Below are 24,198 nucleotides of genomic sequence, written 5' to 3' on the forward strand. Positions count from 1 at the left end.
CCTAACAGAGACGCTTTCACAAATTTGAACATATACCTGAACCAATAGTGTCATGAAATCATTAAACACACTTTGTAATTTACAGAACTTTGTTTAAAACTAAATGGCAAACTAGAACCAGAAAAATAGTATTCTCCGCGAACTTGTCAGCTAAAAACGGGAAGCACTTCCTTTCACTCTTAAAACGTAGACGCTTAAACTCTATGCTTCTGCTGCCAAATATACCTAGCTTGTATGGGTGACATCAATACATACTTGACACGTAGATTTAGCTATAAATTAGTCAGTCAAATTAAGCGGATATTAAGACTCTCATCCATACATAAGCTCTACAATATCGTAGTTATCAATCCACCTAATATCCGAAGATAAATAGCTAGAGAACAAAAGAAACAAAGTCTAGATTCGTAACATTCACTCCACGAATAACAACCCATTTTATGACTAGAATCGAGGAAAAACTGGCTAGATCAACACATCTGCAAGATATACAAAAAAAATAAGCTGCTTCTCGCCATCTGAACCCTCAAAAGGAACTTCCTTATGGTAGTTATCTTCCTTAAATCTGCCAGGAAGACTCTTGCCTGCAAAGAGCGGTTAACCTGTGTGAATCTGGGGTGATAAAAGATTCATTACACTTTCTTCGTTGACTTTGCCATTCAAATCGCTCTTTTCTGAAGGGACAAGGTTTATTTATTTGAACTCAACATGTAAAGTACAGTCAGTAAGCTATTACTTATAAAGATCATTGCAAATTTAACACTAGCTTCACTTATATTGACTACATATTACCCCTAAATAGGAGATAAAACATTCAGAAGTATGTAATATGGGTGAAGTGGTATAATTCTTGTTAGATAAATTAAGCATTCTTCCCTTTTTTGTGCACTACTATTCATTTTTACACAAAAATATCTATTTAAGCAAATAAATATTTATTTTTAGATAACCTTCTATCTAGAATTATATGTAGTACACAGATAAAACCAGAAATAAAATAATAAAAATCTGTATACAAGATATCATAAAACATTGGATGAAATAAAAAAAGTTCTTACTTATCGAATTCCTTAATAAAACGTATGAAGACATACTCACGTTAACAAAATACATTAGGAAATTTCCGCATATGAAAAAAATCCAATTTGGTAACGAAATCCTTTTGTATCTATAAAGCTATTTTTAGAAAAGCACGTACCTACCAAAAACAGGTAGTTAATAGTATACATATCTGTTACACACTGTAATGCATATGAACGATAACAAAAATAAGGAGTCCATATCAACCGTTCAGACTATACGCGAGAAGTATACAGCTTAATGGCAGAGTTGCCAAACTATCAGAGCTTACTTAAACCGATATACCTATGGTTCCAATATACAGTGAAAAAGATCTGAACGACCCCTATAAGATATACACGTGAACTATGCAATATACATTCATGATACAGGGGTACTTAAGGGCTCCACAAAATTTTTAAAAATTATAAAACTATACATGTTGACGAATCGACAGAGCCAATATTATGGAATGGTCAAGTGAGCTCCGTATATCGGTGTCCAGTTGGCCACGGAGCTCACTTGAACCTGAATTTTAACATGGGCGGAGTCCACTTTATGCCGTAGATATATATATATATATATATATATATATATATATATATATATATATATATATATATATATATATAAATATATATATATATATATATATATATATATATATATATATATATATATATATATATATATATATATATATATATATATATATATATATATAGTTATTGATTTTAATGTTTGTATGTTGGTCTGTTTTCTCACATACCATGACCTTGGTTTTACTTTCATTCATTCTCAGGTTACGTTTTTCAAGTTTATCTCTCCATATCTGGAGGTTTCTCTTAAGTGCGTCCTCGTTTCTTCCAAATACGACGAGGTCATCTGCAAATGCGCACTTCGCTATCTGTATCATTTCCAGGTTTTTATGTCCAACAAATATTCTCGATGTTTCTTCTCTATTTCCTTCATTACATCATCTAGTACAATATTCAACAGGATGGAGCCTAGTACACCTCCTTGTCGTAAGCCATCATTGACTTTAAACTCTTCTGATTCCATATTATCTGTTCTTACTCTGTTTCTTGTGTTCTTGTATAGGCTCATAATAGCTTTTCTAAGTTTGCTGTCTACTTCTCTGTTTCTTAGGCTTTTGTCTATTTCGGTTCGCGGGGTTCTATCAAATGCTTTTTCGATGTCTATGAAGGCTTGGTATAGTTCCGTGCCAGTATTTCGTGTATTTTGTATTAGATGCTTGAGTGTAAAAACATGGTCATGGATGCTTCTTCCCTTCCTGAAACCGCTCTGTGACTGCTCCAGCTTATGGTCTACTTCTTGTAGTAGTCTTTTCTCCAGTACTCGTTCGTAAACTTTGGAAGGTATATTCAGGAGAGTTATACCTCTGTAGTTGCTGCATTCTCATCTGTCACTTTTTTTGAAAAAGGGTAGAATAACGCCCACTTTCCAGTCTTTTGGGATCTTGTTCTCATTCCATGCTTTATTTCTAACTTTTCTAAGCATTTCATTTCCATTTTCTCCCATATTTTTTAGCATTTCCGCAGTTATCTTATCATAGCCAGCTGCCTTTCCTCTTTTGAGCCTGAGTATTATTTCTCTTATTTCTTCTATTGTTATTTCGTTTTGATTTGGGTTCTCATATGACTTTTCTGTAGTGTTGTCTTTTTCATTATTATAGTCTTTTTGAGTCAGAAGGTCTTGGAAATATTCTCTCCACCTGTTAATAATATATATTTTCGTTTTTGCAGAGGATGTGGCCATCTTTGTTTTTAATTTGTTTTGGTGTTTGTGGTCTGTTCTGTGTTCTTAGGCTTCTCAGAGTTTTGTAAAATAGTTTTTGGTTAGTGCGGTAGTCCTTCTCCAGCTTATTCCCAAAATCCTCCCAGCTCTTCTTTTTTGCTTTAATCCCCATGTCTTCTACTTTTGCCCTCTGTTGCTTATATTTTTGATAGCTTTCTGCATTCTGGTTCCCTAGATATTTCTTCCACGCTAACTTCTTGGATTTAACTTCTTCTTTTATTTCATTACTTCACCAATTCGTACATTGTCTGTTTTTATTGATTTTAGCTATTCCGCAGATTTGTTTGCCCCCATCTAGGAGGGATTCTTTAAGTTTTTGCCAAGTTTCTTCTAAGCCATAGTTCTGGTTTAAGTGCTTTTGTAGACTATTATTCATATAGCTTTTGTATTTCTGTGCTATTTTCTTATCTGCTAACTTGTATGACCTAATAACTGCGTTGGTGAGGTTTCTTGGGGTTCTGTCTCTTTTTCTTGGTACCTCCTGCGTGCGTTTTTGTTCCACACCGATATTAGTTCGGGATACTACCAGATAATGGTCGCTATATATTTTTGCTCCCCTTCTGACTCTGACTTCTTTAATACATTATCTTAAGGGTCTGTTTACCAATACATAGTCAATAATGGACATGTCTCCTTTAGTCTTGACTTCTCTGGTATATTTGTGCACATCTTTGTGTTGAAAAAACGAATTCATAATTATCAGGTCATTCTCTCTACAAAAGTCTATAATTCGTTGACCATTATTGTTTCTTACTTGTTCTCCGTGTTGTCCTAGTACATCCGAGGATTCTTGGTCTTTTACGCCTACTCTACCATTGAGATCGCCAATTATTATTATGTTACTTTCTCTGCTATCTATGATCTCTGTCGCATTTTCCCAAAAAATGTCCTTGGTGTTAGCTCTTTCGGTATCGTTTGGTCCATATATAACAAAGATGTTGACTGGTTTCTTCTCTTCGGTTGTCATTCTAATTTTTAGGATCGTTTCGGTAATATATTCCCGAACTTTAATGCTACTAGTCAAGTTTCTATTGATGAGACCACCAACTCCTTCACGTGATCTTTCTGACGGGGGTGCTCCACTGAGTATTAAAAAATGGCCATTTTCCAGAAACTTTGTGATGTTACCTTTTCTTTTGGTCTCTGTGATTCCTAGTATGTCTATTTTAGCCTTATTAAATTCTTCTACAAGTTCAGCCTCCTTGCCGTTGAGACCTCTTACGTTCCATGTTACTATTGTCAATACTTCAGGTATTCTGTTTTTTTGAGTTGCCGTTTTTTTCACACTTTTGGTCTCATTGATTGCAGTTGCTTTGTGTATTTGTAAGCGTTTCTCATCTTCCTTTTTTTTTAAGTTTCCATACTGGTCTTGGTATAGTGCTTTACTACTACTCATGTCCTTGTTCATTGCCTGTTTCGTCATCGTTTTTCCATTGCCGTTTTTTATTAGTTTTTTGGTCTTATATTATTTTCTTTATTATTCCATTTCCATTCTTCCTTATTTACCCACAATTTATTTGTGCCAATCTTAACGTCGTTGCCTTTATCTCTCTCTTCTCGTGCAATCAATCTTATAGTTTATTGTATTTCTCTTTCTTTCATTATGGTGTCGTTGTTGATATATATTTTTTCTTCCTTGTGGTTTTTTAGCTTGTACTTGTTCTTCATGACTTTGATTTTTTCTTCCTGATCTTCTAGTTCGATCAGACGAGTTTTTGTTCCCAACTTGTATGCACCTTTGATTTTGACCTCAATTCCCATATATGTTTGAATATATTCAGCATCGCCTCTTTTATTACTCTTTGATCATAGGTATCTATTAATATACCATTCAACACTACATTGTTTTTCCTCCTTTGTTTTTCCATAAATTCCATATTCTCCTTGATTTCTTTTAATTCCTCTTTAATTTCTTTGTTTTCTTGTTTTACGTCTTTGTTTTCCTTCTTTAACTTTTTATTATCTTCGATGAGCTGTTCTATTGCTTCTTTACTGCTCTTTTGGTCGTTCTTTATCTCTGTGACATCTTTTGCCAACTTGTTCATCATTTCAATTATGGTATCTAGTTTTGAATCATGCTTATTCCGTGGTGAGTTTGTTGAGAGAATTCTATTCTTTGTATGGTCTTCTCTTTCTTCATCTTCGATGTCATCCTTCCTCATTTTTCTTTTTACTCCGTCGTCCGTTACTGAGCTATCGCTCTCCCAATCTTTTCCTTTCTTCAAAAACTTTTTCATTATTCGGCGCCAAGCTCTATCTTCCACCTCAACGGTTCAGAGAAAACAGTGTCTACCGTTTATTTATTACAACCAGCTAAAATATTATCGCCTGGGATATTTTGCTCACAGTGGCAACGTCGCATAAAAATTGGTGAAGACTTTAGTGAATGTTTTGCTTTTTATCGCGCTTGTCAGTTAACCTCTTCGGTGTATTTTGGTTAATTGCTTATAATTATTTCACTGACTCACCTTTTAGAAGTCCACTTTTTATACTGCTGATTAGTTTTTAACTTTGTTTTGCACTCTAACTAATTTTGATTGTTTATTTCTCATTGTAACTCTCGATAAATCGGGTTAATTACAGCTGAAACAACAAACGTATTTATCTAATCGCTACCGCGTTGCCAAAGTAATGATACACAATGTTTGCGCCGCAAACAATTATCTTAGACCTTTTGTACAACCGGCAACAGTGTGCGTGTCTTCAACCAGGAGTGCGCGCACCGAGGAGACGACAGAGAGATCGAGACTAGACATCAACCAGAAAAGCCGTTGGCAGTTTCGGTAAAGACAATAAATTCGTGCAAGAAACAGTTTTCATTTTACAAAAGACGATCATGTTTTTATTTAAACAGCATTAAAACCAGTGTTTTACAGTCCACCGTAGTTTTAATTTTGCCTAGTTACAATACAATAAACATTATTGGTCCAAACGAGCGCGGATGGAACATTTCTTGACGAACTATAGAAAGGCTGAAACTCAAGTTTCTACGGTTGTCGACGCCAAGAAAGACAAACACTTTTTACCGGCAAATTGGTGAGTGAGCGATCCTTTTTTATCTATTCCAAACAATAACATTTTTTATTATAGCCTCATTCATTTCATTTATTTGTTTTGAAAATAAAGCCATAAATTTAAGTTTGAACTATATTACAGTCACCTCAAATACGATATTTATTTTAAGTAGGTTAAAATTACTGCAAATTCAATATACGGGGTGAATCAATTTTCAACTTAAAATATTTTTTATTTTCTTTCTTTTCAAACATATCTAGCTAACATTACACTATATTTAAACGATCTTTGGTGGTGTTTGCACTCGATTAAACACATAAGCACATCGCTAAATTCTTAACTATTAAGCTTTACTAGCATAGTTAACAATATGGCAAATGAGGCAAATATTTCAGAACAGGACATTTTAAAATTAAAATTAAGACTAGAAAAGATAGAACCATTATGTGGGGAATTCGATAGTATTCAAAGCGATATCGATATCAGTGCTGAGGGAGAACTAGAATTACAACAAACTCAGGATAACGAAAGGTTCACTTTCGAAAATAATTATTTCGATTCTGTGGCACTAGCCAAACACTTGATAAGCAAATACAATAATTCAAATTCAAGCAATATTCCTGATAATGACAATATAAATTTGAGTTCTTTGCCTCCAATGCATCTAAAAACATTTAGCGGTAACTACGAGGACTGGATCGAATTCCGCGATACTTACATAGCCATGATACACAGCAATAAAAAATTGGACGATATGAAAAAATATTATTATCTTAAAGGTTCATTAGAAGGTTCCGCGGCACAAGTCATTAAAGAAATTAAATTCAGGGCTTCTTATTACAACAGTGCTTGGAACTCACTATGCGAAAGATACGATAGGGCTAAAATGTTAATTCACAAGCACGTAAAAGCACTTTTTAATATAGAAACAATAAGCAAAGAAACTTCACACAAAATACGAGCATTGGTTGATGAAGTTTCTAATCATTTGCAGGCATTAGAGAATTTAAATAAAAGTACTGACAATTGGAATCTACTCTTGATTCATATGATTACATCTAAATTTGACAACAATATTTTACGTGATTGGGAAAAACATACTAAAGAGATGCAAGACGAAACGTGGAGCGATTTAAAGCGATTTTTAAGGGATCGTGCAGACTATTTAGAAAAAATAGAGGGTAAGATTGAAAAGCAGCCTTCAATACAAGAGAAATCGGGTAAATTCGATGCCAAACAACGGTCTAAAGGGTATGCTCGAAGTTTTACTTTTACAAGCGAGTTTAACGGTACTAGCAAAGGTTGTGTTTTCTGCAAGGGCGATCAGTCAATTTATTCCTGTGGGCAATTTCTTAGGCTTTCTATTTTTGAGAGGCGCAATTTTGTCAATAAAGCCAAATTATGTCTAAACTGCTTAAGAACAGGCCATATTCGTTCTAAATGCAAACTAGGGCCTTGCCGAAAATGTAAACAATGGCACAACACTCTTATTCATGAGAAAATCTCTAGTAATAAACATGAAAACAATGAAAATATAGCAAACAATAACACTTCTCTAACTACCATAACTGCATTGCCCTCTGTGCAGCAAACAATTTTATCAACTGCCTGTGTAAAAATAGCAGATTCGAGGGGTAAATATCACATTGGGCGTGCGCTTCTAGATTCAGTTTCTCAGAAATCATTCATAACCGAGCGCTTCTTCAATCTCTTAGGTTTTCAGGGTCAAGCTACCAATCTTTCTATCACTGGCATCAGCAATCAGACTTCTTGTTCTTCCAGAAAGTGCAATATATGTATAGAATCACAATATCACTATTTTAAAGCTGATGTTACATTTTTTATTCTAAAGGAAATAACTAGCAATCTACCTGCAACATTTGTCGATAATGAAACCTTGAATATCCCAAGCAATATTTTCCTAGCGGATTCTAAGTTTCTCGAATCTAGACCTATTGACATTTTAATTGGGGCAGATCTATTTTGGCAACTATTATGTCCCAACCAAATCAAAATCAACCAGTACGTTTTCCAAGAGACTCATCTAGGATGGGTTGCATCGGGTCAGGTCGGCCTCTCTAGTTCAAACAATATCAGATGCCACCTCAGCACTAGTATTAATTTGGATTTGCAAATACAATTAGCAAAATTTTGGGAATTGGAGGAATGCCAATCTGCGAAGATTCTCTCCACTGAAGAGCAATTTTGTGAAGAGCACTTCACGGAAAATACACGTCGTAACGAGAACGGTCGATTTATTGTGCGTCTTCCATTAAAGCAGTCACCAGAATCACTAGGTGAATCCAAGGTTCAAGCAGAACAGAGATTCTACAGCCTTGAAAGAAAACTAAAAAGAAATCCATCATTCCGTGAATTGTACGTTCAGTTCATGCAAGAATACCAAGAGCTTAATCACATGACTGCGATAGAAGAAAACGATTATCCTCATCCTGTATACTATATGCCACATCATGGAGTGCTTCGTGAACAAAGTTTGACTACCAAACTACGAGTAGTATTTGACTGTTCAGCACCGACCACATCAGGGTTGTCTTTGAACCATATTCAATGCGTCGGGCCTACCTTACAGGATGATCTATTTTCAATACTAATTAGATTTCGTCAGCACCGATATGTCGTAACAGCGGACATCGAGAAAATGTATCGCATGATTACTGTTGACGATGAATGCAAAAACTTACAAAGAATATTATGGAGGGACGATCCTTCCGAACCAATAAAAACATTTGTTCTAAACTCCGTTACATACGGACAAGCATGTGTGTCTTACTTAGCAATAAGATGTCTCATCCAACTCGCCACAGACAATGAAAAAACTTTTCCCGAGATAGCGGAAATTATTCTGCGCGATTTCTACGTTGACGATATGCTTACTGGAGCAGACACTATTGAAGACGCCCAACATATCTGTCAAACCGTCTCAAACATTTTAAAGGCAGGTTGTTTTAATCTACGAAAATGGTATTCTAATGACAATAAAGTATTAGATGGCTTGCAGCATTCAAACGATGCATGTATTTTGAAGTTTGATCCAGAAGAAAAGGCAAAAACGCTTGGACTAACATGGTCATGTAATGCGGATTTACTACATTTTGAGGTGGAAACACTACCCATCAATAAAATTCCTACGAAGCGATCTGTTCTTTCTTCAATATCCAAGATTTTTGATCCATTAGGACTTTTAGGTCCATGCACAGTGTTAGCCAAAACTATAATGCAAAAACTTTGGCTCGAGAAGATTTCTTGGGATGCACCCATTCCAAACGATTTAGCAGAACGTTGGATTAAATTCCAATCTGAATTAGCCCAGCTTAGTCAAGTCAATCTTCCTAGGCATGCCATATGCAAGAATTACAAATACATTGAAATTCATGGATTTGCCGATAGCTCTAGTATTGCATATGGGGCGTGCATTTATTTGCGTAGTCTAGATCATGACAATCAGGTCCACATTCATTTACTTTGCTCCAAGTCAAAGGTAGCTCCAATAAAAACAATTAGTATCCCTAGGTTAGAGCTTTGCGGAGCACTTTTGTTAGCACGTTTATTCAATAAAGTGAAGCAATCTTTGAGAATAACAATAAACGAAACCATTTTATGGTCGGATTTTACTATAGTACTATCCTGGATTCGCACCAGTCCAAATTTACTGAACACATTCGTCAGTAATCGAGTATCCGAAATTCAATCTCTCACTTCCAATTGCAAATGGCGACACGTATCATCACGTGACAATCCATGTGACATCTTGTCCAGAGGTTTATTTTCCAGCCATATTTTGAATCACGAGATATGGTGGTCAGGTCCTCCATGGCTTCAGTTGAATGAATCCTCTTGGCCCACCTCAAAGTTCGACTATATTTTAGACCTACCAGAATTAAAGCAACAGAATTTCACTCATTTGGCCACTGCCTCAAAGTTATTTCCATTTGAGCGCTTTTCACGTCTTACGTCATTTAAAAAGAGTGGTTGCTGTGTGTTTTCGTTTCAAATCAAATTCTCTGCGCTCAGATAAGGAGAAAAGATCTCTTAATAAATTTCCTATTTCCATTGACGAATTAGATCAAGCTTTTCATTCATTAATTCGAATGTCACAAAAGGAATCTTTCTCAAATGAAATTGAACTCTTAACCAATATCCAATCAATAATTAAGGGCAAACTAGCTAGTCTAAACCCATTTTTGGACGATAAAGGACTTCTGCGGGTAGGCGGTCGTCTGATCAATTCTTCCTATGAATTTAATAAAATTCATCCTATTGTTTTAGACTCAAAGCACAAGTTTTGTCAGCTTCTTTTTCAATTTGAGCACTATAGATTAATGCATCTTGGTCCTCAGGGTTTGTTAGCCACTATCCGAGAACAATTCTGGCCCATCGGGGGCAGAAGACTCGCTAGGTCAACAGTTAAATCGTGCCTCACTTGTTTTCGATTTAATCCAAAGACCATACAACCTATGATGGGTAACTTACCTAAGGAGCGCCTCAATTTGTCTAGTCCTTTTAGCTATACCGGAGTAGATTCTGCTGGACCTTTCAATATCAAAACGCACAAGGGGCGTGGTGGTTCTATAATTAAAGGTTACATCAGCTTGTTTATCTGCTTCACTACAAAGGCGGTGCATATGGAACTTGTTTTCTGAAGTCTTTCAGCAAACGAATTTTTACTTGCTCTTCGTAGATTTGTTGCACGGAGGGGCAAGCCTATAAAGATATTTTCCGACAACGGAACTAATTTTGTTGGGGCATTTAAAGAGATAGGTACTTTTCTTTCTAATAACGAACTAACCTTGCAGAAAGCATATACTCAAGAAGCTATTTCATGGCATTTCAACCCACCGTATTCACCACATATGGGCGGAATCTGGGAAGCGGGTGTTAAGAGTTGTAAGCACCATTTAAAGAGAGTTCTTCAAAACACTCATTTTACATTTGAGGAATTCAATACTATGTTAAATCAAATTGAGGCTATATTAAATTCCCGTCCGCTCTGTCCGCTATCATCCGATCCATCCGACTATACTCCATTAACTCCTGCTCATTTTTTAATTGGTCGACCATTGGTTGCATGTCCAGACCGCAACATTACTGAAGAAAGGGTATACCGTCTTACCAGATATCAGCACATCCAGTTATTGTGTCAGCATTTTTGGCGACGTTGGAGTCTCGAATACATAGCCGAACTTCAGCACAGAACCAAATGGAAAACCAACCATGGCAGCCTATCTGAGGGTTCTCTTGTTTTACTCAAGTCGGACAATACTCTACCTACTCAATGGCGTTTAGGTCGCATCGTTCATATTTTCAAAGGCTCTGATAACGTCGCAAGAGTAGCATCAATCAAGACCCAAGATGGAATCGTTAAGCGGAGCTTTACGAAAATTTGTCCATTACCAATTGAAAGCTAAGGCCCTTTGCTTTCAAGGCCGGGGGCATGTTTGCGCCGCAAACAATTATCTTAGACTTTTTGTACAACCGGGAACAGTGTGCGTGTCTTCAACCAGGAGTGCGCGCACCAAGGAGACGACAGAGAGATCGAGACTAGACATCAACCAAAAAAGCCGTTGGCAGTTTCGGTAAAGACAATAAATTCGTGCAAGAATCAGTTTTCATTTTACAAAAGACGATCATGTTTTTGTTTAAACAGTATTAAAGCCAGTGTTTTACAGTCCACCGTAGTTTTAATTTTGCCTAGTTACAATACAATAAACACACAATTAAATTCAGTAATTTCATAGGAAGAAAAGCTGTTTTTGAGCTACCCCTAAAGTTAGGTGGCCTAACCACAACCAAGAAAATCAAAGGACGTTCCTTTACCCAGGACATCCATAGTAACGATCAGTACAAGTCTCCCCATTCGTAAGTCATACGATACGGAGGGGTGGTCGCACTGTTCAATGGAAAACATATATGTTCCTAGGGGATGGGTTGTACGCGCGCGCGTGTGTGTATGTGGCAAACTGAAAGTACGGAGAAAGTATATAGGAGAGTTCGTTGATTATCAAAGAGGAGAAGCGAACAAAAAAGATAAGAAATATGAATCAGAACCAGACATAACAAAATGTTAACCCTTAACTGGTCCGGTACTGTAGCAGTAGCGTAACTGGTCCGGCGTAGTCTGCGAAACTACTCTTTTCAAGAAAGCAAAACAACACTCAAATATAATTTTTTATTAAGAAAAAATGTTACAAACATACCCTGATATATTTTTATAAAAGTGAACTTATTAAATTTGGGCATTATTTGGGTTAAGAAAAAAATATTAAAATAAAACTGACATCCATACAAATATTTGTGAAAAAGTACATAGTTTTGTAAAATAATTAAAAAAAAATATATAAAAAACACTACGAAAAAAAATGTGTTACTAGGATAAATGTTCAAACTGCACACTAAACAAAAAACTAGGTAAAATAAAAATCGATAAAAAATGTTTGTTTCCAGCATCAGTCAAACTTTACCAATTTTATATGCAATTTTTACATAGTGGTTTTGTACATCCCAAACAAACAGGCTTTTTGCAACGCAAGCACAGGTATTTTGTCATCCTGCGATTTCTACTCGGACACAAACTGCAAATCTTACGTTTTTCTAAAATAAGAACATCCATCTGATTGTCCTCTTGTTCTTCTTGAACTCCAAGTATCTGGCTAATTTTAAGATGTAATTGACGTGGAATGTTCGTCATTGTCATTCGTCTTTTCATGTGATCTTGCACTAACTGCATAGCCAACTCCAAAGCAAAAACAATTTTTTCTTTTATTACTGGATTGTTTTTGTAACACTGATGTAGAATATATGAATTTTCTATAGAAATGTCCAATATGCGGAAAAAAATTGTTAAGGGCCATCTTCGGGTTCGACGGCTTGAGGTGCTTTTGGAGCATTTCTCATCTAGGGAATCTACACCTCCTTTATTCTCATTATAATAAGAAATAATTTCTGGTTTTTCAGTAGAGGGATCACTATATTGTCTACTATGCATTGAAGATATAAGTACTGTAGCCTTTCCCACTTTTCCTACATGAGAAATTATGGTACATTCTTCCCTAAATCCATAAATTGTTGACCCTTCAGGTCTGTTTCTATTGGGCAGAAAAGATGGAGGTATTTCAGCCTTATTTTTTTTTTCAGTGTGCCTACATAAGTCAAGTTTTTCGTTCGTAAAATATCCACTAATTGAATAGAAGAGTACCAATTATCAGCTGTGATATTTCGGTTGCTAACAAAGAGCGGTTCAGCTAAGCGCAACGCAGCTTGTGTAGGCTTTAGGAATTTTTTGTACTCGTCACTGATACCAAATCCATCTGAGTCTTTTCCGCTGTAGATATAAGCATTATACAAATAACCATTACGTGCATCCGTAAGACACTGTATTTTGAGTCCGTATTTAGCCGGTTTGTTAGGCATCTACATTTTAAACCGGCATTTACCTCGAAAACTTACAAGCATTTCATCAATTTTGGCAGATTGACCAAGTCCGTATACACTTTGACAATTTTCTATAAAAGTATTGAATATAAATGAAATAGCTGCAGTTGGATCATCTTTTTTGCGTTCCTCCCTGCCTTCAGGATTGTTGAATCGGATAGCAAGTAAAAGAACAGCAAATCTTTTTTTGTTCATGACTGCTTTGAAAATTTATCTTCCAGTTCCATCTGTTGCAAATAAACGGTCTATATTTTCGTGACTGGAGTTGAAAATGGCAGTGTAAACAAGGAGTCCCAAAAATGCTCTTAACTCAATAACATCCATTTCTCTAAGATGATGTCTTTCTCACGCATTGATCGTAATTTTTTTGTTTGTATTCTGCTCAATATGTTGTAGAATGTTATCACTAAACAACATATTCCAAACAGCCAAGGGTATCGTAGCCTCGCCGAGCATTTTTGCCTTTGTTTTTAGAATTGGCACTTTTATGACAATGTTGTGTTTCCTTGTTCTAGATGAGGGGATAACTTCTGACGTACACCACCTGTGTCGATTTTTACTATAAACATAGGTTTTGTCACTATCACTTACTGCTAATTCATCACAATCTGCAGGCTCGTCAGAATCATAAAATTTCGAACATGTATCGTGTTCAGATTCAATGTTATGGTCTTCCGAAATATCGTCTACATCACTGTCACTATCACATTCTGTAACAGTCGTTACTTTTATTACAATTTGTATTTAAATAATAAACAATTTATATGAAAATAATTTCAGAGACGTAGTATGGGTTGCCTAACTTTAAGTGTTCATTTGCCCATTAAGTGTGTATTGTTAATAATTTAAGTTGTCACTCTGTTCTAATTTGGTACCATTGCGGACAAGAGAAATGACAGGAGATTAAGGGAAGTGGAAATTGGCTCTTCTTGGTTAATTAACTGTGAATTAAAATTCACTTATGATCTATAGTTTGAAGTGGTACACAACGGTGGCAGTTAGCGAAAGAAAATCCAATTAATGCATAGAATTTCCTTCACTTCAAGAAGTTAAATATTCTAAGTCTACCATAACGATTTAATTGACGGTGTTTTCGCAAACTCGGGAGGTGAAGTGAGATTTCTAGCACGGAATTGATTAGCTATCTGGTAAATAATAATTTTTTATATTATAAACATTAGAGTATTTTATCTATATCCTATTATTCAGATTCATTATTTCATATTTTAATATAGTATTTTGTCCAAGGCCATTATATTTTTACTCTATGTGAAGCAAGGTCACGCTACATCCGATTGGATGGTTTTTTTTATCTACCATAATTATCTTTTTGCTCCGGTTTCTTATGCTGAAAGAAACTTTCCTCACTTCTTCTTTGATTTCTTTTTATCAATATTGAGATTGGAAGTAACGGGGAATTGTTTTCAGCCACCTACCATGGAATTATAAATTTCCCTCAGAACATCCGAGGGAGAGTACCACTTCAACTCTAATAAGAATCAGGGTCATTTGGGACAAGCCACAGGGAGTATTGTCTACTCCACCCTCATTTTTTCTCCAGCCTGCACCTAGAGGTAGGGCAGGACAGTCATCATCGGAACTGAGCCAATTAGCACCAGCTCCGTGCTAATTTCGGACCTCAAGGAGGACTTCGCTGGGACACCGAAACCATTCGGGAGTATCCTTCCAGACAGCTGTAGGAGGACAGTTGGTTTTTGATTCAGAACTATATATATATATCTTGTTTCAATAGTTCTAGTTTTTTTTATAACATAAATATATATATTAATTAATATAACTCCCCTTGGTGTAAGGTATCGGTAAGTTTGAGCTCAAATTCTACCCAGAGATTATCTTCCATTGTTTTTTGTATTAACCATTTATTTCTTTATTAACTTTAATTATTTCATTATTAACTTTAATTATTTCATTATTTGTCTACTTAACAAAGTTTTTATATTTCATCTTGCGTTATTAACTCCGGTTATTATCCCTTCAGGATAATATACCGTTTCAATTGTTTAATTTGGCTTGTTCCCATTTATATATTACTTATTTATTATATTTGAATCTAGAGGTGTTTAACAATATTGTTGGTCATATTGTAGGTAAGCTTGATATATTTACTTGGCTATACGTTCTTCCAACGTTAGCATTATTTTGTTTAAGGTTGTTTTAACCTAGATGTAGGTTGTACACTCTATATCAGAGTTATTCTGTCTAGTTTTCAACTTTTTATTATAGTTGTTTTCAACATTCTTTTTTAAAATATTATATTGTGAAATTTTCATATACTTTTTGGTAACTTAGCGATTGTCAGAATCTAAGAAGTTATATTTAATAAACTTGAATTTGTTTTGCATATAATTTTTTTTTATTAATATTTCCTTACCCTTTTACATTTACAGCATTTTTGTTTATTAGATCAACTTTAATTAATTTTAGCAGTATACGATACCTGGAAGAGTGACCGTTACTTTTTTTTAGAGTAGTATCCCTCTTCTGGCGCCCTCAATTTGTTTTCTTTGTTAATTTTCATTATATCTATTCATTTTTCATATCTTCTTTTCTATCCATCATACATATTTTCCTGATTTACTGTCTTTAAAAGGCATGCAAATTGGCCGTATCCATCCTTGGGTTTCTAGTGGTCATTCTCTTGCCTACATTGCTAGCCTAGCCACATTCCGTTCAATATTTTTTACTTCTTTACTTAATTGTTATCTATTTTACTTCTATCAATTTTATCCCATGTATATAGACCACTCTTCTTATACCTCTCTCCTCCTACACACCCCAGTATTTTGTTACATCGGCGTCCCAACGCGGTGCCTTTTCCAAGTTTTGGTTTTAACACAGTAGCTTTTAGCTGATTTCTTTTTTTCTTACTTGAGTTTTTGTATTTTTGCTTTTTCTTTTTTTACTCATATTATTGCTGATTTATTCTATCTTTAAATTTTTTATTAATACTAAACAGGTATACTTATACTGCTGTATTGATTTATTAGTTTTATTTATTAGATTTATTAGTTATTAATATTTTGAGACCTCAGTGATAGGTTATAGTAGTACAACTTACATTCTAGGTTGAATTTTGTATTTTTATTGAGAACTTATATTTACTTACTTACCTACACATACTTATATCGTATATTATATAAACTCTTATTCCTACAGCCAACAGTATTATACTTATAGGTACTATTAATTGTTGCATATATATATTAATATTTGGTGTAGAATAGTTATAATTTACATATAACTAGAAATTATTTTGAGTATTTTAGTAAGATAACTAAGGTATTTATTTGATTATATATATATATTATTTTTGCTGGCTATTTTGATCTTGGTGGTGTGTTGCTAATAACTTGGCCACATTTTTTTTCACAAATCAGTCCCGAAATTAACTACTAATCATGAAACGTTGAATCCGCCTGTTTTAAGTGATCACAGATGGTCAACTACCAATTCTTCTTTACCCAGTAGCGTTAAACACAATTCTAATGATTACAGTAGTGAAATAGTTCCATTATCAGTATCAACTTTTAGGTTTGTTGATGATGATGATATGTCTATGGTTGTACCATATAATATTTATAACCAATTAAATACTTTAGATTTGCGATTCTTTGTTGGCGATAGAGTTTTAAAGAGAAACTTTGTAAAATCAAGTAAAGGTGATGCTATTTCGGCAAAATTTTGCCAGAAATACATTCCGTGTACAGTTGTAAGGGTAATATCTCCTTTGGTATATGAATTAAGGGACAATTCGTCCAACAAACGAATTGGTCAATTTCATGTAAAGGATTTACTGCCTGATAACACCATCGACGAGGTTAGTTCTTCATCCTCAGAAGAAGACTAACTTAACACTTTCGTTTAAGCTAATCTCTTTCTCTGTTTGTCTTTAGCTTATTTTGATTATATTTTGCATTTTAGTTTAAGATTTTCTTAATCACCAGATAACGTAGGTGCACCGCTATTTTTTGTATCTTTTGGCATTGGTTAATGACTTCTATAACTTATTAGATAATTAGTATGTATGACTTATCCATTTTTTTTTGTATTATAAATGATGCACTTCATAATGAATTAATATTCTTAAGTACTAATCTTCCCAGGAGAATTACTCCTTTTAACCTCATATGATACGAGGGTTGTTTAGTATATATTTACATATTTAGATTTATACTTATAGTTAATCCTATTACTGATAAGGAACTATGGAACTATGTTGTTACACTACTGGATCATATATTGTGTGTTATATCTTTGATATTTGATTCCTTAGTATTTGTTTTGATATATTTGTTCAATATTTGCCAATTTGGAAAGATGTTGTGATTTTTTTTTATCTTTGGTCTGCTTTATTCTCACTTGTCACGAAAATCTTAAATACTCTACAATAATTTATGTCCTGATTCCATATACAGGATGGTTCTGGAATTAGTTTGGAATTTTGAAGTAGGTAAGGATGACCGGCGCGGCGTCCTTCTTATTTCTTCTTATTTATTTTTCTGAATTTTCTGTAAATGAATCTGTCAATACTCAGCTTTAGTGAATACGTGGGATCGAGATTGTTGCTCAGCAACTGATCACTGCTGCTCAATTAGGTTCGTACTATATGTGTTTATTGCAGAGTAGGCAGATGTTTATGCCTCATAATATTTCTGGTCAGGAAATGCTCGCGACATGTCCTAACCATTCTTGTGTGATTGTCCAAATATTCCAGTTACCTTTTCACAACTTGATAGGGAAGTTTAATTAGTTCATATTAGTTATCTTACTTCAGGTTATGTTTTTTTTTCTTTAACTATCCCTACACATGTCAAGTTAGTCATTTTCATTATTTAAGAGTTTAGACAAATGAGTTGTCCTCTTAGTGTAATCCCACTTCTTTCCTTAGGCATAAATTGCTGTTTAGATTTAGGACTATTCCCGGATAATTCCATGCTGCGAGAACTTGTTATAAATCTACAGTTTTGTTCAAAATTGATTGCTTGTTCTCGACATATTTTTTTTCTTTCGTTAGTAATGGTATTATAGGAAAAGTCCACCACTTATATTTTCTTAGGATTTCTATTGGAATTTTATCGGTGTCTGGTTATTCTCATACATCTGTTGTAGCCACATGCTATAGTTAGTAAATACCAGCACACTCAAAATTTATTTAGCCTCTGAATTCCATTAGTCCATTTTAGACTTTAGGTATTTATCTTTATCTTCGGTTTAGTTCAGTTACATATTACATTACTTAGTCTGAATAAGTGTGACAATGCTGCTTCACACTTTAGGAAATTTTGCTTTATTGTAATTACTTAGTTGGCATTGGCTCATATTACCGGATGAGGGTAAGAGCTAATTTAGTTATTAGCATTAGTGAGAATTGGCCCTTTCCTGATCGTTCTTCTTTGGATATGCTCTATTTATAAATCTGGTGTCCATCGATAGTCCGATTTTGGATTCAGTGTCTGATTCCTCACTTATTTGGTTTATTTGGTTATGTAGGTTCGTATCACCAGATGTGGGTGTACGTAGACCTCATTTAGTTTTGAGATTTAGTATTGGTGTGAATGGGTCCATAAATCTTCCTGGTCGTTCTTCATTGGATATGCTTTTATGAATCTGGTGTCCATTGATAGTCTGACTTTGGATTAAGCATCCTATTTCACATTTATGTTGGTTATTACGTCTTTGATATACTTTGGTATGTTTACGATTTAGATTACTATTTGTGTTATTTGGTTTGGTGAGAATTGCTCCATAAATCTTCCTGATTGTTCTTCTCTGGATATATTACTATGAATCTGGTGTCCATTGTTAGTTCAATTTTGGATTAAGTGTTCAATTCTTAACCTATTTAGTTTATGATTTCTTTGATCTTAGTTTAGTATATCTCCGGGTGAGATATTGGTTGAATTGGCTCATACATTTGCCTGGTTGTTCGTCCTTGGATATACTTAGTCTTATAAATCTGATGTCCATGGATAGTTCAATTTTGGATTTAGTGCCCAATTCGACATTTATTTGTCAGCAAGAATTTAGTTGGTATATTTAGTTAATATTTGGCTTTTAAGCATATTGTCGATTGAGATTTTGATTCGACTTTCGAGTCATCTGAGTTTGTGGTGTCTGGCGCCATGACCATTCTTTTTTTTTTCCCGTGATCTTTAGTTCGTGGTTATTTTTTTTTGTGTAAACTTGCAGATCAACGTGGAATGTTAGGCCAGTACACTTAGTTATTGATACTTTAATTTTATGAAAAAAAAAATTTTTGACTAAAATTTTTTTTTTTCCCGACTAGTAGGGGAATGTAACAGTCGTTACTTTTATTACAATTTGTATTTAAATAATAAACAATTTATATGAAAATAATTTCAGAGACGTAGTATGGGTTGCCTAACTTTAAGTGTTCATTTGCCCATTAAGTGTGTATTGTTAATAATTTAAGTTGTCACTCTGTTCTAATTTGGTACCATTGCGGACAAGAGAAATGACAGGAGATTAAGGGAAGTGGAAATTGGCTCTTCTTGGTTAATTAACTGTGAATTAAAATTCACTTATGATCTATAGTTTGAAGTGGTACACAACGGTGGCAGTTAGCGAAAGAAAATCCAATTAATGCATAGAATTTCCTTCACTTCAAGAAGTTAAATATTCTAAGTCTACCATAACGATTTAATTGACGGTGTTTTCGCAAACTCGGGAGGTGAAGTGAGATTTCTAGCACGGAATTGATTAGCTATCTGGTAAATAATAATTTTTTATATTATAAACATTAGAGTATTTTATCTATATCCTATTATTCAGATTCATTATTTCATATTTTAATATAGTATTTTGTCCAAGGCCATTATATTTTTACTCTATGTGAAGCAAGGTCACGCTACATCCGATTGGATGGTTTTTTTTATCTACCATAATTATCTTTTTGCTCCGGTTTCTTATGCTGAAAGAAACTTTCCTCACTTCTTCTTTGATTTCTTTTTATCAATATTGAGATTGGAAGTAACGGGGAATTGTTTTCAGCCACCTACCATGGAATTATAAATTTCCCTCAGAACATCCGAGGGAGAGTACCACTTCAACTCTAATAAGAATCAGGGTCATTTGGGACAAGCCACAGGGAGTATTGTCTACTCCACCCTCATTTTTTCTCCAGCCTGCACCTAGAGGTAGGGCAGGACAGTCATCATCGGAACTGAGCCAATTAGCACCAGCTCCGTGCTAATTTCGGACCTCAAGGAGGACTTCGCTGGGACACCGAAACCATTCGGGAGTATCCTTCCAGACAGCTGTAGGAGGACAGTTGGTTTTTGATTCAGAACTATATATATATATCTTGTTTCAATAGTTCTAGTTTTTTTTATAACATAAATATATATATTAATTAATATAACTCCCCTTGGTGTAAGGTATCGGTAAGTTTGAGCTCAAATTCTACCCAGAGATTATCTTCCATTGTTTTTTGTATTAACCATTTATTTCTTTATTAACTTTAATTATTTCATTATTAACTTTAATTATTTCATTATTTGTCTACTTAACAAAGTTTTTATATTTCATCTTGCGTTATTAACTCCGGTTATTATCCCTTCAGGATAATATACCGTTTCAATTGTTTAATTTGGCTTGTTCCCATTTATATATTACTTATTTATTATATTTGAATCTAGAGGTGTTTAACAATATTGTTGGTCATATTGTAGGTAAGCTTGATATATTTACTTGGCTATACGTTCTTCCAACGTTAGCATTATTTTGTTTAAGGTTGTTTTAACCTAGATGTAGGTTGTACACTCTATATCAGAGTTATTCTGTCTAGTTTTCAACTTTTTATTATAGTTGTTTTCAACATTCTTTTTTAAAATATTATATTGTGAAATTTTCATATACTTTTTGGTAACTTAGCGATTGTCAGAATCTAAGAAGTTATATTTAATAAACTTGAATTTGTTTTGCATATAATTTTTTTTTATTAATATTTCCTTACCCTTTTACATTTACAGCATTTTTGTTTATTAGATCAACTTTAATTAATTTTAGCAGTATACGATACCTGGAAGAGTGACCGTTACTCTTTTTAGAGTAGTATCCCTCTTCTGGCGCCCTCAATTTGTTTTCTTTGTTAATTTTCATTATATCTATTCATTTTTCATATCTTCTTTTCTATCCATCATACATATTTTCCTGATTTACTGTCTTTAAAAGGCATGCAAATTGGCCGTATCCATCCTTGGGTTTCTAGTGGTCATTCTCTTGCCTACATTGCTAGCCTAGCCACATTCCGTTCAATATTTTTTACTTCTTTACTTAATTGTTATCTATTTTACTTCTATCAATTTTATCCCATATATATAGACCACTCTTCTTATACCTCTCTCCTCCTACACACCCCAGTATTTTGTTACAATTCCTCATTGTACAACTTTGAAAGAGTTGTCTCATAATCATCATCGCCGAAACGCACTCGTTTTGATGACCCTGCCATAATTTCTAAAAATGCACGACACACAAAAAAGTCACACCAACAGTCCGGCGTCGTCTGAGGAACTACTCTCGACCTAATTGTTGCGATAACTTTTTAGGAACTGAGAGAAACTTGTCACAAATACACCCACTTGTCAAGCTTCAATAGTTTAAGGATTAGATAGAAGAACTTGTCTGTGGGAGGTGCCAATTTCCAATAAAATATAATTAAAAATACGGAATCGTCTGTCAGACGACGCCGGATCAGTTAAGGGTTAAGTATAGCACACTTAAAGAAATAAAAACTAGTAAAGCCGTTTTCCAAGCAGATATTTACACACGGTGGAGAGCAAATCGTCAAATTGGTGCAAAAAGTAGTTTATACAATTTGGTCTGGGAAGCAAATGCCTTAAAATTATTGGAGCTTAAGCTTAATATGCCCTTTACATAAAAATGAGAACCAACTAAAATGTAATAATTACCGTGGAATAATTCTCCTGGACCCACCATAAAAGATATTTTTAAACATCTTGCATGAGAAATTAAAACCTTGTACGGAATTTCTATCAGCAGTAAATATTCAGAACGACTCGTCAACCCCATTAGATAAAGTTGACGAAATATATAGAAAGTTTAGGCAAAGAGACGTGCTGGCGTGTCAGATGTTTAAAATAGCCTTAGAAAAAGTCGTACCAGAAACTAATGTAGATAGCGGGGGGACTATATTTTAATGGATCAGTTCAAATTCTAGCATATGCTGACGACGTGGACATTATAACAAGAACCTGAGTGAGAACCACAAAAATCCTAATAGAACTAGTAGCAGCAACAGAACGAATGGGATTACATATATATCAAAATAAAACCAAATCCATACACTCTAACACAAAACTCGAGAGAGTCAATAACTAAAACTTCTAAGCGGTCAATGAGTGCTTATATCTATGGACATCGGTTAACTCCAATAATAACAGATTAGGAGAAATAAAAAGCTTAACCGTCTGTAGTAGGCAGGGCATGTAGATTAGCATTAGGCACCTGCACAGCCGGTGGGAATAAGAAGACGAACAAACCAAAGCTAAGGTGAATAGACAAGGTAACACAGAATGCTAAGAAGATCGTTGTTGCCAATTGGAAAATCCAAGCAAGAAACAAAGCAGATTTAAGCAGAAATCTTGAGAATGAACAAAGAAGAGCTGTAGTACAGTGATGATAATGATAAAAGCCATTGTTCCAAGTAACTTTTAAGCAAAGTTGCTTGATATATATATTTTCGTCGATAAACATGCATATGACTCAATAAACAGGGCACATTTATACAAAATATTAATTGAATTTGAAATACCGTCCAAACTTGTTAGGCTCATCCGAATGACGATGACGGAGACAGTAGCTCAGGTACAGATTCAACGTGAGATGATATATCCATTTCAAATAACACAAGGAATAAAATAGGGTGATGGGCTGGCACCAACAGCGTTTTATTTAGTACTGGAAAATGTAGTTAGAAAAACGGCAGAAGGTAGAAATAACACACTTATCAATAAATCAGTTCAACTGGTAGCATATGGAGATGGCAACAGTAAAAAATATGTATACGAAACTTTAATTACTTGCTAAATAAATAGGTATATCAGTAAACATAAAAAAAGGCTTAAATCCTAGCACAAAGTCAATCGTAGAGAGCAACACGACCCTAAGAGTAAACATCACAGAGGACAACATTGACGACGCAAAGCTTAGCAGAAAAATCATCGTTAGCCAATATGGCATACTTTGCTATGACCCAGATATTTAAATCACGAGACGTACATAGAAGGACTAAAATACGAGTGTACAAGACCATAATCCGACCGATAGTAAGCTAAGGATGTAAAACTTATGAAGGAATAAAACAGACTTCCAATAAAAATGAATGTTGAATGCAAGAATCAGGGGAAGAGACCGAATGGAAGACCAAGAATGCGATGGAAGAATAATGTAGATGAGTACGCAAAAAATCTTCTTGGTAGTCGGTCTAGAGGAACATGGCTACAGACTGTAATGATTAAAGGTGAGCACCAAGTTCACAGAATGGAGACAAAAAACTCGTTTGAGAGTGTGTCAAGCACTTTAACTGTCCCAGTAGTGTGTTCGTACAGTTCAAATTTGACTCTGTCCAATACTTTGCGCTAATCTATAAAAAAAATGTCTTCTTCTTCTTCTTCTTCTTCTTCTTCTTCTTCTTCCTCCTTTTCTGCTTGTTTATTGGTGGAATAATACCTCTATAGAAGGATGTCACTCCATCTTTTGCGCGGTCGTTCGATACTTCTTCTGCCGATTGGTAACTTATCTCTTGCTATTTTGATGACACGGGCCTCCTTCATTCTGCTTATGTGGTTATTC

General features: G+C 34.6%; 1 protein-coding gene across 1 annotated transcript; it reads left to right on the forward strand.

Moving 5' to 3' along the window:
* The first annotated feature begins 6,262 nt into the window (after positions 1 to 6,262).
* LOC140451794 (uncharacterized) lies at positions 6,263 to 11,318 on the forward strand. The gene is made up of 2 exons (XM_072545650.1): positions 6,263 to 9,831; positions 10,592 to 11,318. The coding sequence occupies exons 1-2, from the start codon at positions 6,263 to 6,265 to the stop codon at positions 11,316 to 11,318; spliced, it is 4,296 nt and encodes a 1,431-aa protein (XP_072401751.1).
* Positions 11,319 to 24,198: the final 12,880 nt, after the last annotated feature.

This window comes from Diabrotica undecimpunctata, chromosome 10 (genome assembly GCF_040954645.1).
Source record: "Diabrotica undecimpunctata isolate CICGRU chromosome 10, icDiaUnde3, whole genome shotgun sequence".
Taxonomy (NCBI): domain Eukaryota; kingdom Metazoa; phylum Arthropoda; class Insecta; order Coleoptera; family Chrysomelidae; genus Diabrotica; species Diabrotica undecimpunctata.